General features: G+C 36.5%; 1 protein-coding gene across 1 annotated transcript in view; it reads left to right on the top strand.

Annotated features, from left to right (window-relative positions):
* Positions 1-18,753, top strand: part of mei-41 (ATR serine/threonine kinase meiotic 41) — a 245,650-nt gene that overhangs the window by 209,288 nt on the left and 17,609 nt on the right. Inside the window, exons 38-41 of the mRNA XM_090370340.1 lie at positions 1,964-2,053; positions 8,849-8,956; positions 13,970-14,127; positions 17,467-17,562. Coding sequence (XP_090226466.1) covers positions 1,964-2,053; positions 8,849-8,956; positions 13,970-14,127; positions 17,467-17,562 — 452 coding nt within the window. The remainder of the gene's footprint in view (positions 1-1,963; positions 2,054-8,848; positions 8,957-13,969; positions 14,128-17,466; positions 17,563-18,753) is intronic.

The following is an 18,753-nucleotide window of genomic DNA, read 5'->3' as shown; positions in this document are numbered from 1 at the left end:
AGTATAAAATAAAATATAAGTACATTCAGTAGCTTTCGGAACCCGTGTCCCTTTATCAACTGACAAATTTGAATACATTACAAGCAAAGTGTGGCACGTTACTCATGCGTCATTGTTGTAGCACGGACGTGTGCTGCCTTACGCCAGTGATCATCCATCAATAAAACGGTTGTCTCTAGGATGGGATGTATACGAATGCCTTTCTGGCGATTTAATGCCTTAGGGTTGTTTATTATGTTTAGTGACTCTAGCCATAGGCGGTGGCGAAAGTGTCGCGCGTGGTCCACTATCTCAAAGTCGCGTTTGGGGTCAAGATCGTGGTTGGTAACCCAAAAATGTTCTGCAAGCGCGGACTGGTCAGTTTCGGCAAGCCGGATTGCTCTGTCGTGTTCCGTGAGGCGATCCTGGAGACGTCTCGATGTCTCACCTACGTAGCAACTGTTACAGGCCCTACAGGTGATACGGTACACTACATTGCTGCGTAAGACAGGGCGCCAACCCAAGACCTCCGAAGCAAGTCGGCATATCATCCGCCTACATTCCGTACTATCCAGGAGTGTCAGGACGTATCTCGAAGATCCTGAGAAGTTACAACATCAAATGTGTGCAATTACCAGGTAGGAACCTACGTTCACTTGTCTCCAGTGTGAAGACCCCTGTCACACCTGTCTTACGCAGCAATGTAGTGTACCGTATCACCTGTAGGGCCTGTAACAGTTGCTACGTAGGTGAGACATCGAGACGTCTCCAGGATCGCCTCACGGAACACGACAGAGCAATCCGGCTTGCCGAAACTGACCAGTCCGTGCTTGCAGAACATTTTTGGGCTACCAACCACGATCTTGACCCTAAACGCGACTTTGAGATAGTGGACCACGCGCGACACTTTCGCCACCGCCTATGGCTAGAGTCACTAAACATAATAAACAACCCTAAGGCATTAAATCGCCAGAAAGGCATGCGTATACATCCCATCCTAGAGACAACCGTTTTATTGATGGATGATCACTGGCGTAAGGCAGCACACGTCCGTGCTACAACAATGACGCATGAGTAACGTGCCACACTTTGCTTGTAATGTATTCAAATTTGTCAGTTGATAAAGGGACACGGGTTCCGAAAGCTACTGAATGTACTTATATTTTATTTTATACTGGGTATACTGTAAATATCTATTTGAAAAATCAGTAATGTATATACTTGTAAGTAGTTTTGTATAATAAATGACTTTGTTTTATAATATTCGTGTCATTGCTCATGAGAAACTGACAGCTTACATATATAATTTATATTATATGGGAAAATCCCTCAGCTCCTGGAAATTCTGATATTTTAATGCAGTCAGATAGCTTTTGGGCCTTAGTGCTTGAGGGGAGCTCTTACTTAGTACTAAAATAATAACAACAATTGCCACTGATGGCAATACTAAGGAACAGGGGAAATAAAAATAAATAAATAAAAAGTTAGAGAGAGAAACCTTCCTCCCACAAAATGCATAGCATTACCCATATAGTCATTTTGATGGTAATTGACATCTCTTGAATGGGTAAAAAGAACAGTTAGTATGAATTGAAGTGTAGTTTGCTTTGCAACATAAGATTGATACATTTTGTAACTAACTGACTTTGCTCTTTTCTGCTTACATAATTGAGGCATTTGTTAAATCCTTAAATGGTAATTATATTAATTTAATGCATGCTACATATACTTCATTGTGCACATATTACTGTACTGGATTTTTTTAATAACAGCTTTTGAAAATTACTCTTACAAAGCTACTTTTTTATTGAAATTACTGTAATAAAGGAATCCTTATAAAGATAAGTTGGACTTCTGTTATCTAAGATTTCCATTATCTGAGGCAATCTCAGTCTTATGCACTATAGACAAAGTCTAGCTTGTTTGAATACAAGGGGTAGTGGTCATTTTAAAACTTCTCATTTAAAATGTTTATTCTCTCTAGGTAGAAATACTCCCATCTCTTCAAAAACCAAAGAAAATTACCATTAGGGGTAGTGATGGCAACTTATACATAATGATGGGCAAGCCCAAGGTAAATTTGATCTTTAACTATAAATTGATTTATAGAAATCACTGAGTGATATTTAAATCAAAATAGTGCGTTTTAAATATTTAAGGTATAAGATATTATTTACCTCACTCTTTCAAATATCACAGATTTATACATACAATTCACCCAAAATTAAAATTTTCTAGAAGAAATTTAATGGCTATTTAGTTATTCTTATTTAAACTTTTATATATTTTTTTCTGGCCCTTTCTTTTTATATGAAAGGTTGATTTAATGAAACTTCATAATTTTATTTTTACTAAGTTTTTATATATATATAAATTCTTTCCCTGCTCCTCCCTTCCTAGCAGTAAATTACAGGATACTGCTAAGGCCATATTTTTTTAAGCTGCTGGATATATTTTGCTGTGTGTATGATATACATAAAAATTTTATCAGTCAATACAATATATCCTCCCCACACACACTTTTTACCTCATCTATATTAGTGCATTATGTCAAACTAATGGAACAAACTTATCTAAAAAGAACTAAATTTCCAAAAAAAACTTCCTAATTCATTTCACAAACGTATAATCTTGATTCTAATCTCAGTGAACTCCATTTCCATCTACAACCTGCCAAGTCCTATTTTCCTTTTTCTAATAAAATCTCAATTGATATCAGTAGCCCAATTACCATTTATCTCATCTGTCTTACTTGTACTTATTTACTCGATTCCTTCCACTTAAAGTGGACATTGGCTCAAGTACCACTAAAGGTGGTACTTGTACATATGACAATTCTGATATGCCTTGGCAGAGTCTTCTTAATCTAGAGTCTCCTCTTTTTGATTTTTTTTGGCTTAAAATTTCTTTACTCTTCTATGTTTAATTTATTTGTTATAGCTGTCATTCTCTGAACTCTATAAATCACTGGGAACTTTTTTACCTTTTTTTCTGAAGCTCAACTTTCTCCATTGTAGCCTACCCAACAGTGAAGTAACTTTTCTTGGTGATTTTAATATTTATACCTCCTGCTCAGCTAGCTTAAAGTTTATAAGTTGTATTGATTCTTTCAAAGCACACAGTTAATATTAGCATTAGTAGAGACATACGATGCAACAAAGCAAACTTATACAGCATCACCAAAAAAAAAAAGAAAAAAAAAGAAAAAACATTTCACCCATCCATTCAATCCAAAGGTTTTTCCAGTTCTATCTCGAATTTATTTAAGCTATCAACTTCCACAATGACAGATGAAGATTTGTTCCAGCAATCAACGACCCGCTGGCTAAAGGTAAATTTCTGCACATCTATTCTACAACTGCCTTAGCCGACCGGGCTAGCCGAGTGGGTAAAGTACCTGCCCGGCAACCCAAAGGTCGCGGGTTCGATTCCCGCCTCGGGCTTGGATCAAAGTACTGCAAAAACCTTGGGAGGTGCAATATGGCCACAGAAGCCGATGCGCCAACAACTACCAAATCAAAAAAAAAAAAAAAAAAAAAACAACTGCCTTTCCTCTATTTGAATTTATGTCCCCTCCAATGTGTAATCTGAGCAAGAGGAAGAATCCCATCAGCATTGAGCTTGCTGAAACCATTCAAGGTCTTATACACCTCAATCAGATCACCTCATGGGTGCCTAGTTCCCAGATGCTGCAATTTGCAGAACTTAAGCCTTTCTTGGTAAGAGCAGTCCTTTGTTCCGCTCACCAATCTCATTGCTCTTCTCTGTACTCGTTCCAGCAGCTCTACATCATTCATAAAATGAGGCCTCCAGACCTCTGTGCAGTACCCAACATGTGGCCTGACCATTGCCTTATACAAAGGGATTATTCCTATATATCATTGGAAAGGTCCCATGAGCTGCTCTGGTAGCCTGTCTGCACTGTTCAAAAAACTTCATATCTGACTGCACAACTGCCCTCACATCTTTTTCATATTTATGTCATATTTATTAGTATTAGTAATGGCCGCATGGTGCAAGAAAGCCTATGGCTTATGCTGCACCAGCCAAAAAAAAAATCCGAACAAAACAATGATAAAAACAAAAAATAAATAAATAATAAATAAATAATAATAATTAATAAAAAAAAAAAAAAAAAAAAGGAAATTAAACCTATCATCCTATGCGCTTCCCTTACCCAAAAGTACTAACCAGATGACCGTTGAATTTCCCCAAACTGTCGGCCTCTACCACCCATGAAGGCAACTTATTCCAGTAATTTATAACTCGCTGGCTAAAATAAAACTTCCTGCAGTCCAATCTAAACATTTCCCCCCCGTAACTTGAATTTATGTCCCCTAGTTCTAGCATCATTTATAATCTTGAAAATTTCGTCCTCATTCATTTTACTGATGCCTCTCAGAGCCTTAAACACCTCAATCAAATCTCCTCTAAGGTGTCTAGTTTCCAAACTCTGCAACCCACATATTCGAAGTCTTTCTTCATAAGGACGCCCTTTTGCCGATCTCACCAGGCGAGTTACCCTTCTTTGCACCCTTTCAAGAAGCTCGATGTCTTTCTTTAGGTGCGGTCTCCATACTTAAACACAGTATTCCAAGTGTGGTCTAACATAAGCCTTATATAATGGGATTATCACGTCCCTATCTCTACTTGCAAAAGTTCGATAGATCATCGATAGGACACCATGGGCCTTCCTTGCAACCTGTTTACAATGCTCAGAGAATTTCATGTCTGACCGTATCGTAACACCCAAGTCCCTTTCCTCCAGTACTGGGTTTTGTTGAACTCCAAGTGAATAAGTTATTTTGGGATTACTGTTTCCCAGGTGTAATATCTTACACTTTGTTGGATTAAGGCATAGCTGCCATTTTTCTGACCATTCCTGAAGTCTATCTAGGTCTCTCTGAAGAAACTCAGCTTGACAGTGATCATTAACTACTCTACCAATTTTAACATCATCTGCAAATTTAGACATCACGCCCTCTATTCCTTCATCGATGTCGTTTATGAAAATTAAAAACAACAGTGGTCCTAATACTGATCCTTGGGGAACCCCACTTCTTACATCAACCCAATCTGAGGAATAGCCATTTATCACAACCCTCTGCCTCCTGCCCTGAAGCCAGCCTGCTATCCAGTGATTTTCCCAGTGATTCCAACCTGTTCTAGCTTATAAAGCAACCGCTCATGTGGGACTGAGTCAAAAGCTTTGCTGAAATCTAAATAAACGAGTAATTACAGACCAGTTAGTTTAACTTCTGTTCCGGGTAAAATAATGGAGTCGCTGGTTAAAGATGCATTGCAGGATCATCTAGACAAGACTGCAGCAATAATTCAGACACAGCATGGGTTTGTTAAGGGAAAGTCTTGTCTGACAAATTTGATAGGATATTATGATGTGGTTACAAAAGAACTGGATGCAAAAAATAATTTTGATATCATATATTTGGATTTCAGGAAAGCTTTTGACACTGTTGCGCATGGAAGACTATTGTACAAATTGGAGCAGAATGGTATTAAGGGTAAGTTGCTACAATGGATAAAAGGATGGTTAAGTGCGAGAAGACAGAGGGTGGTAATCAATGGGTGCTGCTCTTCTTGGACTAATGTTATTAGTGGAGTCCCACAGGGTTCGGTGTTGGGTCCACTCTTGTTTTGTATATTTATCAATGATATTGATGAAGGTATATCAGGCTTAGTGTCGAAGTTTGCAGATGATACAAAGGTTGGCAGGGTTGTTAATGACAGTAATGGCAGTGTGCTACTGCAACAGGATCTAGAAAATTCGGGCAGATGGGCTAAGAAGTAGCAACTGAAGTTTAACTTTGACAAATGCAAAGTATTGCATATGGGTAGAAGTAACCTCAGAGAAACGTTCCAGCTGTGTGGTACTACACTTAAGGTGGTAGAAAATGAAAAAGACCTGGGAGTAATTGTGCAGGCAGATATGAAGTTTTCTGAGCAATGCAGACAGGCTGCCAGGGCAGGTCATGGGGTTTTGTCAATGATATATAGGAATTTTGCTAGCAGGAAAAAGGAGGTGATTATCCCTCTGTATAAGGCAATGGTCAGGGCACACCTTGAGTACTGCGTACAGGTCTGGAGGCCTCATTTTAGGAAGGATGTAGATTTACTTGAGCGTGTACAGAGAAGGGCAACAAGATTGGTGAGGGGAATGAAGGGATCCTCTTATCAAGAGAGGCTTAAGTTCTGCAAATTGCAGTGGCTGGAGACTAGGCACCTGTGCGGTGATCTGATTGAGGTGTATAAGGCCTTGAATGGGTTCAGCACGCTGAATTCTGATGGGATCCTTCCACTTGTTCAGATTACGAACCTAAGGGGGCATAAATTCAAATTAAGAAAGGACAGATGTAGAATAGATGTGCGGAAATTTGCCTTTAGCCAGCGGGTGGTTAATTGGTGGAACAAACTTCCATCTGTCGTTGTGGAAGTTGATAGGTTGAATAAATTTAAGGAGGAACTGGACAGGCATTTGGAGGGAATGGTGTGATTTTTTTTTTTTTGGCTGATGCTGCATAAGCTCATACATTTGCTTTCTTGCATCACATGCCACTACTACTACTAATGTCGAAATTATTCCCTAAATCCAGCTCGTGAGTGACCCTTTCAAAATAGTGAACTAGATTTGTTAAACATGATTTTCCCTTTACAAAACCATGCTGAGTATCCTTGAGAATTTTAATTCGATCCAAATGAACCTGAATTCCACCCATGATCATTGCCTCCATGATTTTCCCTACTACTGAAGTCAGACTGACAAGTCGATAATTTCCCACTTCACTCTTAGAGTCACCCTTATGTATGGGAGATACATTGGCACTTTTCCAATCCAAGGGAATCTCCCCAGAGTCTAGTGATGCTTGCATAATTAGCCTCAATGGTTCAATGCACTCGCTTGCCGCCTCCCTTAAGATTATAGGGTATATTTATGTACCCCCAAGGCAAAATTTCATGCTTGTCTCTTTTCCAGTGGAACCTCTTCTCCTGTGGGCATTCTTAGCAGCCGATTTTTTTTTTTTTTGGCATTTCAAGAATGCATAATAGGATGATCTGCATAATTTTTATTCCTCTTTTCCATGGATGGAATAGGGTTTCAAATCTTCTAATCCTGATTCTAATGTTTGTTTAGATTGGTTTGGTGAAATTATTCCTGTAGTGTGAAATCCTCATTTCACTCCAAACTCTTCTGTTATCTAAACCCTGATTTTCCAATGCGCTAAGGTTGCTCAAAATGAGAATATAACTTTTAACTTATGTGAGATCTAAATATATGTTTATTGCCAGATGGAAATTAGACCTTTCGTGACATGTTCCTATCATGCCAACAGTGATTGCTGTCATTTCTACTTCATGGTTACAAAGAGCAGAATGGTCAAAGGTTTAATATACATGATCCGTTTGATAAACCATATATGTCAAGCAGACCAATCAAAGTTAAACGGTGGCAGAACTGTTTCTCCATATTTCTGCCTGTGTTATATTCTGTTGCATCTTCATTTAAAGATAAAGCTGACTTATTAAAATCTTACTTTTTCTGTGACTCTTATATTGGCAATATTCATAAATTTCTTCTTGTCATACCAAACATGGAGTATCTATGAATGCATAATTTTTTTAGTTTATTTCTTTATACAGCTGTTTTAAATCTAAACTGTTTTTTAAAGATCTAATTTAATACTGTATGTAGATTAGACAAATGAATTTCTCTTTGGAAGCTTTTTTTTTTTTGAGTGATTTTTATTTGACCATAAGTAAATTGTTTCATTATAATAAAATGATTTTTTTCATTAGCCAGTCAAAAAAAGGTTGTTTGTTACAATCAAAATTAAATTATTATACCTTTTCGCCCCATGATGGGTACTTTACCAAGTGCACGTGGTGGTTTGTTGTGTCTGGTTACTATTATTATTATTACTAGTAGTTGAGGAACTCTCTTACTATCCTACAGGTGTTCAGGATCATGGCTTTTTGGAGTTCCATGTAAGTGTTTCCTGGGAGATCTGTTGCTACTAGGTTCTTATGAAGGCTCTTTGGCACCATGCAGGCAGTTGAAACAGTGATTGGAATGGTCATTACTTGTTCCATGTGCCATTTCTTTGACTTCCTGTCTTACATTTGTGTATTTCCTGTCATTTCATGTCAGAATTTGCAGATGATGTAAAGATTGGTAGAATAGTTAATGATCAGTACCAAACAGTGCTCCTTCAGGATGATTTCAGCAGGCTGCAAGAATGGTTAGAAAAGTGGCAGCCATGCTTTAATGCAGCAAAATTCATAGTATTACACATGGGGAATAGCAACCCCAAAATAAATTATACACTTGGTAGGGTTGAATTAAAAACAGTAGAGTAAAAAAAAAAAAAAAGAAAAAAAAAGGGGGATCTGGATGTTATAATATGGGCAGATATGAATTTTCATGTTCTGGCCTGAGACCATTAGTTGTTCTGTACAAAACCATGAATACTAAGATATATATAGGTGTTTGTACAGTAATCTGTAAGTAATGCATTGTTGTCCAGGTCGATAATATGGCAGCACATTGAGGAAGACTCATACCTGTATCAGCAGCACAACTAGTTTAAAGATGGTGGAATGGCAGAAGGACGTTTACACAAAACTGGTAGAGAGTATCCCATGGAGACTAGAGGCTGTCATAAAAGCCAAAGGTTTCAGCACTTGTTATAAGTTTTCTTGTAAATAAAGGTTATTTGTAGATATTCTGTTGTCCAGATATTAATGGTAGGGCAGTGTACATATATATATATATTCTTATTTTACAAATTATCCATTTTGTTATATATATATATATATATATATATATATATATATATATATATTTTATTATCAGGATGACTTAAGAAAGGATTGTAGGCTTATGGAATTCAACAATTTGGTAAATAAATACTTAAAGCAAGATCCAGAATCCAGGAAAAGGCAGCTTTATATCAGAACATATGTAAGTAATAAATGAGACTAATGTAAAACATATATAGTGAAATTGTGATTAAAAAATAAAAATTTTTACCTTAGAAAATGGGATGTACTAAACAAGCATTTATGGATATTAAGTATTTTTAATTATATGCTTTTTAAAAAATGTTCTTTACTTTGGAATGTTTATGTGAACCAGGCTATATGCATAATTATTGTATTTTTTGCTCAGTTTGTTGATTATGATTAACACTTGTGCAAATAAAGTTTTCTATGTAGTTAAGCTCCATATTTATTTCAAATTATATTTTGTGGATATGAGTAGTGTTAGAATATACTTCAGCTATACAGGGTGTTTCAGTTAAACGTTTCAGAACTTCTCAGAGGGGTAGGGTACATCCTGACAACTGGAAATCATATAGCAATGTGGGGTCGGAAATGCTTTCCTGAAGCGGTGTTGTACACAGAAGCACCATAAAGAAAAGAGACCGTAAGTGAGAAATCGTTTTAATAATACATGAAAAGAAGCAAAAGGTACATGGATTAAAGTAAGTGTTCGAAGTTTCTTCCACGGGCTACAATGCACGCCTCACATCTCCGACGCATGGACATCCGAACATTCTGGAATACTCCAGGCGAATTTCGAATTTCTTGAACAAGAACGCCAAGTTAGTAGGATGGATGATTACACGAACGCAGAGTTAGCCGATATGCATTTGGCGTACGGGGCTGCAAATTGTAGTGGGCCAGCCGCACAGCGTTTGTACGCGGAACGATATCCGACGAGGCGTATTCCCAGTCATAATTTCTTTGCAAGACTGCATCAGAGGTTAGCTGAGAGAGGTTCATTTGAAAGAGCTGACAGGGACAGGGTAAGAACAGCACGGACTCCAGCCGTCGAACAGAATGTGCTGCAGCATGTACAGGGGAATCCAAGAACGAGTACACGAAGTCTAGCAAACGCAGTCGGGGTTTCCCATTGCAGCGTCTGGAGGATTCTCCGAGAACAAGACATGCATCCGTTTCACGTGCAGCGTGTCCAGACACAGCAACCGGAGGATTATGCACCTCGTATTGCTTTCGCACAGTGGTACCTTGGAAAATGTGCTACAAATCCCTTTTTCCTGCTGAAGTGTTGTTTTCTGATGAGACATCCTTCACAAGGGAAGGAATTTTCAACACGCATAACGACCATATCTGGGCGGTCGAGAACCCGCATGCAATACGACGTCGTGCAGCACAGATTCGATTTTCGGTCAATGTATGGGCCGGTATTATGGGAGATCACCTCATCGGACCTTACCTGTTACCGTGTCGTCTAACCGGACCTATCTACTTGATCTTTCTGCAGCAAGTATTGCCACAACTTTTGAGAGATGAACAGATTTCTGCATCGACGCAACAGACAATGTGGTTCCAACACGATGGAGCCCCTGCCCATTATAGCGGAGATGTTCGTAACTACCTGGATGTCACATTTGGTCAACAGTGGATCGGACGTGGTGGTCCCGTGCGTTGGCCTGCTCGGTCACCCGACCTATCATGTCTTGATTTTTATTTTTGGGGTCATATGAAATCGCTAGTTTATGACACCCCTGTTGACAATGCTGAGGAGCTGGTTGCAAGAATCGCAGTAGCTGCCGAAGAAATTCGAAATTCGCCTGGAGTATTCCAGAATGTTCGGATGTCCATGCGTCGGAGATGTGAGGCGTGCATTGTAGCCCGTGGAAGAAACTTCGAACACTTACTTTAATCCATGTACCTTTTGCTTCTTTTCATGTATTATTAAAACGATTTCTCACTTACGGTCTCTTTTCTTTATGGTGCTTCTGTGTACAACACCGCTTCAGGAAAGCATTTCCGACCCCACATTGCTATATGATTTCGAGTTGTCAGGATGTACCCTACCCCTCTTAGAAGTTCTGAAACGTTTAACTGAAACACCCTGTATATGAAAGTACTCATTATTTTCTAAACCATTCTGGTATCTGATTACATCTCCCAAAAAAATCAATTCCATATATAAACATTAATAATCAATACTATGCACTAATACCGTTAGCAAGTTAGCAGCTTTTTTATTTATTTTATTTATATTTTTTTTATTTTATTATTTTTATTAGAGATATTGTTTCAATATCTCCTAGGAAAACATGACATTCTCAAGTGTAAGTTGTTTTCCTGGATTATTAGTATACTAATTTATCTATTTGTAAGATCTCTAAAGCTAAACATGTATTGCCATTAGTTACGATCAAGGTTAAAAAGCATTATTGTTACTATTTTTCTGGTAATTTTTAGTTATTTTTATCCTTTTGTGGGATCTGCACCCAACTTTTGCCACTGAAATAACATACAGAATATTATCTGTATATAATTTACATTTTGGATATGATAACATATACTCATAATTTCTAGTATTGAATCTGTTTTCTCTCAACTTAATGCTAAGGTCTTTCTTGCATTACTACAACTATTCACCATATTCACCCTATTTTTTTTTTATCCTATTCGGTAAAGGTTTCTAACTTTTAACAATAAAACCACAAAAAAATTATCTTGAAAAGTATTGCAAGTTACTGAGTGAGCAGAATGGTTTTCAAGTGCAGAAGGGCTAAAAATATATAAACCACTGCTTAAACTTTAAAGTTTCAAAGTTTAAGCAGTGGTTTACAGTTTTAGAGTCAGTGTGTAGTAGCTGAATACAAGCAACAATAAAGGACGGTAGGCCTTAATTAAATTCAGACCAGACTACATGGCTTCAGTCCTTGGTAGGATGATGCTGACAACATTAACCTATGTATGGTGGTTACATTGTGGGATATTTTGACCCCATATTTTTCAGCCTTTCTGCACTTGAAAACCATTCTTCTCACTCAGGAGTAACTTGCAATATTTTTCAAGATAATTTTTTTGTGGTTTTACTGTTAAAAGTTAGAAACCTTTACTGAATAGGGTAAAAATTATCCTCAAAGGTGCAAATTTTATGTCATTTCACTCAGCTACTAGAGAATTAAGTAAATCCTCCAGTAGCAACTGTGTAGTACCACACAGTTGCTACTGTAAATTGCAGCGTCTGGAGACTAGGTACCTGCAAGGTGATCTGATTCAGGTGTATAAAGCCTTGAATGATTTGAGCAGGCTCAATGCTGATGGGATTCTTCCTCTTGCTCAGATTATGAACCTGAGGGGACATAAATTCAAATTGAGGAAAGACAGTTGTAGAATAGATGTATGGAAATTTGCCTTTAGCCAGTGGGTAGTTGATTGCTGGAACAAACTTCCATCTGTTGTGGAAGTCGATAGCTTAAACAAATTCAAGGAGAAACTGGACGAACGTTTAGAGGGAATGGATGTGTGATTTTTTTTTTTTTTTTTTTTTTTTTTTTTTTGGGCTGATACTACATAAGCTTGCTTTCTTGCATCACATGCCTCGATTACTACTACTGTTAAATGTGGAATATGCAGAAATGCTGTTGTTACTGTCTAAAAATTTAAAGGTAGAAACATATCTGTATTTAGTTTATGAAGTGTTTTATTGATTGGCACTCTATCAGTGATTCATAAATGATTTCATTTATATAGCATCATTACCAATTACTTGATTCAGAATCCAGTGAGTTCCAGGCAGGATTGCCATTGCTATTAATTTCCATACTTGAAGCTTGTAGAAACAGTTTCTGAGGATGTGGTGATACCCTCGAATTAGTCAACAGCCTGAATTGTTGGGCCAACAGCAGTGACAAATTCAGAAATTCTTTTATTGTTATTGATGTAGGGACTGGCTGAAAACATACCACAGTAACATTAACAGTAATATTGTTATTATAATTTTTTAAGGTAATAGCACAAGCTTTGCAGCTTTCTTTTAAGTGATTAGGGTAAAACATCACTCTCTCAAAAAGTTAGTGGCTCTGCTCTTTCTACTATTCTGTCAAAATATAAGCCTATATACAGAATGCTAAGGAATAATAAGGATCCTCTTGGCCATTTTGCATCCAAATTTTTGTAATTGTTATACAGTCATACAATTATGGTACCAGCATTGGTGTCATGTCTTGAATTTTATTCTTTCTGCTTCTACTGGTCAAATGTAGCAAAAATTTACTTGACAAAAGGAAGTCCATAGAAACATGCTGCAGAAAGTGAAATGATCACAAATATGTTATTACCTTTCCCATGCAGTGACACAGTTTTTTGCTTAATGATCCAAATTTTCATAATTATTATTAGTCGTTGTAGTAATAGTAGTGGCATGTGATGCAAGAAAGCAAGCTTATAAAGCATTAGCCAAAAAAAAAAAAAAAAAACTCACATCACCTGTCTACCTCCTTCCAATAATTTGTCTAGTTCTTCCATGAACTTATTCAAACTGCCCACTTCCACAACAGATGGAAGTTTGTTGCAACAATCACCCATCTGCTGGCTGAAGGCAAACCACTACACATCTATCTCGCAATCATCCTTCCTCAGTTTGAATTTATGCCCCCTTGTGTAGTTTGAGCAATAGGAAGAATGCTATATTAATTATGAATATAATTAATAGGATGTGACTGTTTAATAATAAATCACTAGTAAATACATAATGAAAACTAATTTTGGGAAATTATTGATTTCTTTTGTTTAAAAAAGAAATAGGAATTTATAATTGTAAAACCAAGTAAGAGAAACCATAACAAATATTCAGATTTCTGTCTTTTGGAATGTACATTTGCCCTGTATATAGGTTTTGATATAGAGGCTTTTCTAATGCGATTAGAAGACTATGCTGTGTCTAGATCAGAGCACTGTCTAGCCTTATTTATCTCTTGTTTTCCCTTTGAAAACAAATTCCTAAGTAAATACTAGGAAGCCATTTCCCTCCCTTACTATTGTTATAACCACTTGATTTGCAGTTGACACCATTAATTGTAATTTTCTTAAAATTTCAATAAATGTTTCATTGGATAATTAAAATCAGTCATTCACGTGATTAATTTTATTTAAAGTAGATATATGTAAATGAAAAATAAGTAAAAATTTCATTACTTTTTTATAGGCTGTTATTCCACTGAACGAGGAATGTGGACTTATTGAATGGGTACCAAATCTTGCAGGCTTGCGTCAGATTTTAAATAACATTTATAAAGAAAAAGGAATTTATACCAGTGCAAGAGAGATTCGTAACATAATGCCTGAGCTAAAAACTCCTTTGGAGTAAGTTGTTTTCCAGCTTATATATAATGTAATTTTGTAATAATTATAGAAAAACTTTGATTTGAGTCATTAGTAGACATTCCTATTGAAGACCAACAAATTTGGTTTTCACTGTTGTTGTGAATGAGATTAAAGAGAATAAATGTGCATTTATTCTCTTTAATCCTTCATTAACAGATTTAATTTTTTTTCTTTTTTTTTAATTGTTATAGTGCTTCCTTGGTTGTGTATTTGATCCAGTAACAAAATTTCTTGTATAGATTATCATACCAAATGATTGAATAATTGTTTGGGCATGTAATTGTATCTGCCATCTGAGTCTTTCATTTCTTTGTAATTTACAGTAATGTATGCTGTATTTGTTATTTTTCTAGACTGTGAAGAACTTGTTAAAATGTTGTTTTTATTGAAGAAAAATGAGTCATGTTCTGTAATTCTGAGTTCTGGCTGGCATGCTTCTTATACATTACTAGTACATTTATTAAAAAATATTTATTCACCATAACTGCAGGAATATTTATTATCAGATAACTTTCTAAGAAACTTATCCATGTTAGACATATTATATATAACTGAAAATCAAAAATTGTGTTGTCATGTAAAAAAATTTTTGAATAATATTAATTAATGATTAGCAAAGCTTCTTTATCCATAATTTATAAAATTTTTAATATCTTCTGAGTTTAAATGAAATGCACAAGAACTGAATAAAATGCACCCTCCCACCTTCCAAGTATCAGTAATTAAAAATTAGGGAGAAATAGTTTAGGATAGACATAAGAATTAAAGAGGAAGTGAAAAATATTCATAGTAAAATAGGTTATTTCTTCCTCTAATTCTCTTGTCTGTCCTAAACCATTTCCACTGTATTTTTAGTTGGCAATCCTTGCAAAGGGGTACACTTATTAATATATGATGTTCCATATGTAGAATACCTTTCCCAAGCATTTCATTTAAACTTAGAAGATATAAAAGTGGCAAGTTATGAATAAAGAAGCTTTTCTGAATCATTTAATTTATATCAAAAAAGTTATAACTAGAAGCTCTATTATAAATCCTCTTAGTATTTGAACAGTATTACATTGTGACAATTGTATAAATATCAACCTACAGTCCATTCTAGAAATATTTAGTTATTTCATCCATGTAAAACTGAACAGGTCGCATCTTTCCCACTGTTTAATAGTTTAGTTCAGAGTAATAATCTGGAATATACACCGATGAGCCAAAACATTATGACCACCGAGTCATTAAGCAAATTGAAGCAACTGCAGGTGAACTAGAGGCATGCATGGGTCGGAACACGGTATAAAAACCACCTGATACTGAGCTCCATTAATCAGTGTTACTCTTGTTCTTCAGATGGGAAAGGCAGCAGACTTAAGCGAGTTTGAAAAAGACCAAACTGTAATGGCCAGACGACTGGGTCAGGGCGTATCCGAAATGGCATGGCTGGTGGGATGCTCACGGTCAGCCATGGTTAGTACCTACCAAAAGTGGACCGAGGAGGGGAAACCCACAAACTGCTGGTGAGGTGTTGGACGACCACGACTCATTGATGCTCGAGGTGAGCAAAGCTCTCCCGGATGGTACGTGGCAACAGAAAGGCGACTGTGGTGTAACTAGCTGGTAATTGGAATGCTGGTGACAGGAGTAAAGTAATGTGTCACAACACACAATACATCGAACCCTGTTGAAAATAGAGATGCATAGCTGCAGGTCCCTCCGAATGTCCATGCTAACCACGGTTCACCGGCCACAGCACCTACAATGGGCATGTGAGCATCGAAACCGGACCTTGAGTGATTGAAAGAAGATCGTCTGGTCAGATGAATCACATTTCCTGTTGCACCATGTGGATGGCTGGGTATGTGTGCATCGTTTACATGATGTGATGGCACCTGAATACACCATGGGATGAAAATAAGCCGCTGGTGGCAATGTCATGCTTTGGGCGATGTTCTGCTGGGATACCCTGGGTCCAGTCATCCATGTGCCAGGCACTCTGATGTCTACCACCTCCCTAAACATCATTGCTGACCATGTGCACCCTTTCATGGCAACTGTCTTCCCTCTGGCAGTAGTGTCTTTCAGCAGGATAATGCTCCATGCCACACTGCCCATTTTGTTCGAGACTGGTTCGCAGAATGTGGGGAAGACTTCCAGGTATTGCCCAGACATCAATCCCATCGAGCATCTGTGGTTTGTGTTGGAACAGCAAATCCGATCTGCAGCATCTCAACCACGGGCCTTACAGGAGTTAAAGGATCTGCTGGTTATGTGTTGGTACCAGATACCACAAGACACATTTAGAAATCTTGTAGCATCCATGCCTCGTCGGGTATGAGCTGTTTTGGCTGCATGTGGAGGATCAACATCATATTAGGTAGGTAGTCATAATGTTTTGGTTCATTGGTGTATGTTGCAGAAGCTTCGCTGTAGTAGCTATGTTAACAGGAGCTGTTGTGCTGCTAATGCTACCAACCAAGTGAAAGTCTGCCTTAACTCTACAGCTATTTTGGCCTACCATGGTTCAATCAGTCACTTTATGGTATATATCATTTCTTTTAATGTGGTGGTGTAGGTGTATATTAAAATATTGTTAGTTGAAAGGTGTTGGCAGGTTTGTTGGAAAGATATTGAATTTTTCTCCCAAGTAGCCAACATATGTTGGCTACTTGGGAGAAAAACACATGGAAAGTAACTAATTCTGATAAGAGATTAAACAACACTGCAATCCATGTAAATTTTAAAAGCAAAAAATGATTGAGTTTATTTAAAAAAAAACGGAAAGAAAACTTTATAGAAAACATTCTAAGAACCCAACCATTTAGAGGCTAATTTATTTAATTGGCCTCTAAATGAACAAGACATCACCTATTAAATTGTCAGGTATTAAAGTGCATTATTTAAATTGTCAAATTTAATAGGTGATGTCCATTTAATAGGCAGATCAAAATTGGCCTCTAAATGGTTGGATTATTGCGATATTTTCTGTAAAGTTTTCTTTCTAGCTTTTTCAATAAACTTGATCATTTTTGCCTTTAAAATTTATGCGAGTGCAGTGGTGTTTAATCTCTTGTTAGAATATGTTGGTTATTCTTCAGATTAATTTTAAAATTATGAAGTGCTTACTAAATTTTTTTATTTTAGAAGCCAGAAATTTTATTAAAAGTTAACAAAATCTGATTGTATTATTGCTGAATGAGCCTACTTTCATTTATAGAGTAATAAAGTTTGGATTATATTTTTTATAATGAACACTGTTTCTATGACAAAATTAAATTATATTTGATTCAAAATTTAAACCTGAAAATGATTTATTTGTTTCTTTCTAAGGCAGAAATTGAACATTTTCAAGACAAAATTTTTACCTCGTTATCCTCCTGTATTTAGTGAATGGTTTTTAAAAACATTTACAGATCCTACAGCATGGTGAGCATTTTTTGCCTTATTTTTGATTGAGAATATAAGCAGGGCATAGTATCACTATATTGGATTTATGCAATTTAATACAAATTTCATATTCATTTAAAAGAATAATTCCACTTTTTTTGTGATTATAATAATATGGGAGTTTTACTCTTAAATAATATGATCTTGTCTCAACTCATTAGTGGATACCTAGGGCACTGACAGTCACCCTGATGCCATAATAATAATAAAAAAAAAAAAAACTCCTGGGCACCTTTCAGTGACAACATGAGAAATAAGTTAGTGGCAGTAAAATCTGTTTAAAATCAGTGGCTGTAGATATAATGAAGTGTGAAAAGACTTTGACATATTTATCATTGTAAGCACTTATGCCATTAGGTCTAATTAGTAAAATGATAATAATAGTCTAATTAGATTAGTAAAATGAATGAAAGTGAAATTCTCACTGTTATAAAGAATTCCAGAACTAGGGGTCATAAATTCAAATTACAGAGATTGAGGATTTATATTGGGATTTAGACACAACAGGGATTTAGATTAGATTGTAGGAAGTTTTCTTTTAGCCAGTGAGTTTTTAATTGCTGGAACAAGTTGTCCTTGCAGGTAGTTGGGGCTGATAGTTTGAATAAATGCAAAGGTCAACTGGATAGTTACCTGTGTGAGAAGGGAAGCATATAATTTGCATTTTTTTATCTACCTTTATTATTATTTTTTTTTTTTTATCAGTGCGGCAAAAGCCTATGGCTTCCTTACACTGTATGGCAAATACTATTACTATAATTAGGCACCTCCGTAGCCAGGTGGGAAGGAGCAGCAGTGCGTAGCACACTCTTCTTGATTAGACCGGGGTTTGAGCCCGTCACCACCAAATACGGAGGATGTGGAAAGGTCAGGGAATGACCACCGCATATCCCGGAGCAATATGGCCTTAGTTGCTAATGCTCCTAAAAAAAACCAAATAACAATAACAATAACAATATTACTATAATTAACATATTAGGTTACAGTTTATGGCTTGTAACATTCTAAGAGCAATTTGGAGAAACCTTATTTTCGCTTTGAAATTTTTCCAATCCCTGGGCATGCTAATTACCTTTTAAAGAAAACCCCACTCATTTATTTGGTAATTTAAATGTCATCTCTTGAAGATGATTATCCAGAAAGACCTGAACAATATGCTTGAAGTGTAAC

The sequence above is a fragment of the Mastigoproctus giganteus genome, chromosome 3 (genome assembly GCF_048544385.1).
Source record: "Mastigoproctus giganteus isolate SK-2022 chromosome 3, ASM4854438v1, whole genome shotgun sequence".
NCBI lineage: Eukaryota > Metazoa > Arthropoda > Arachnida > Uropygi > Thelyphonidae > Mastigoproctus > Mastigoproctus giganteus.
Note: the sequence above shows the minus strand (reverse complement) of the source record. Positions and strands in the feature narration are given on the sequence as shown.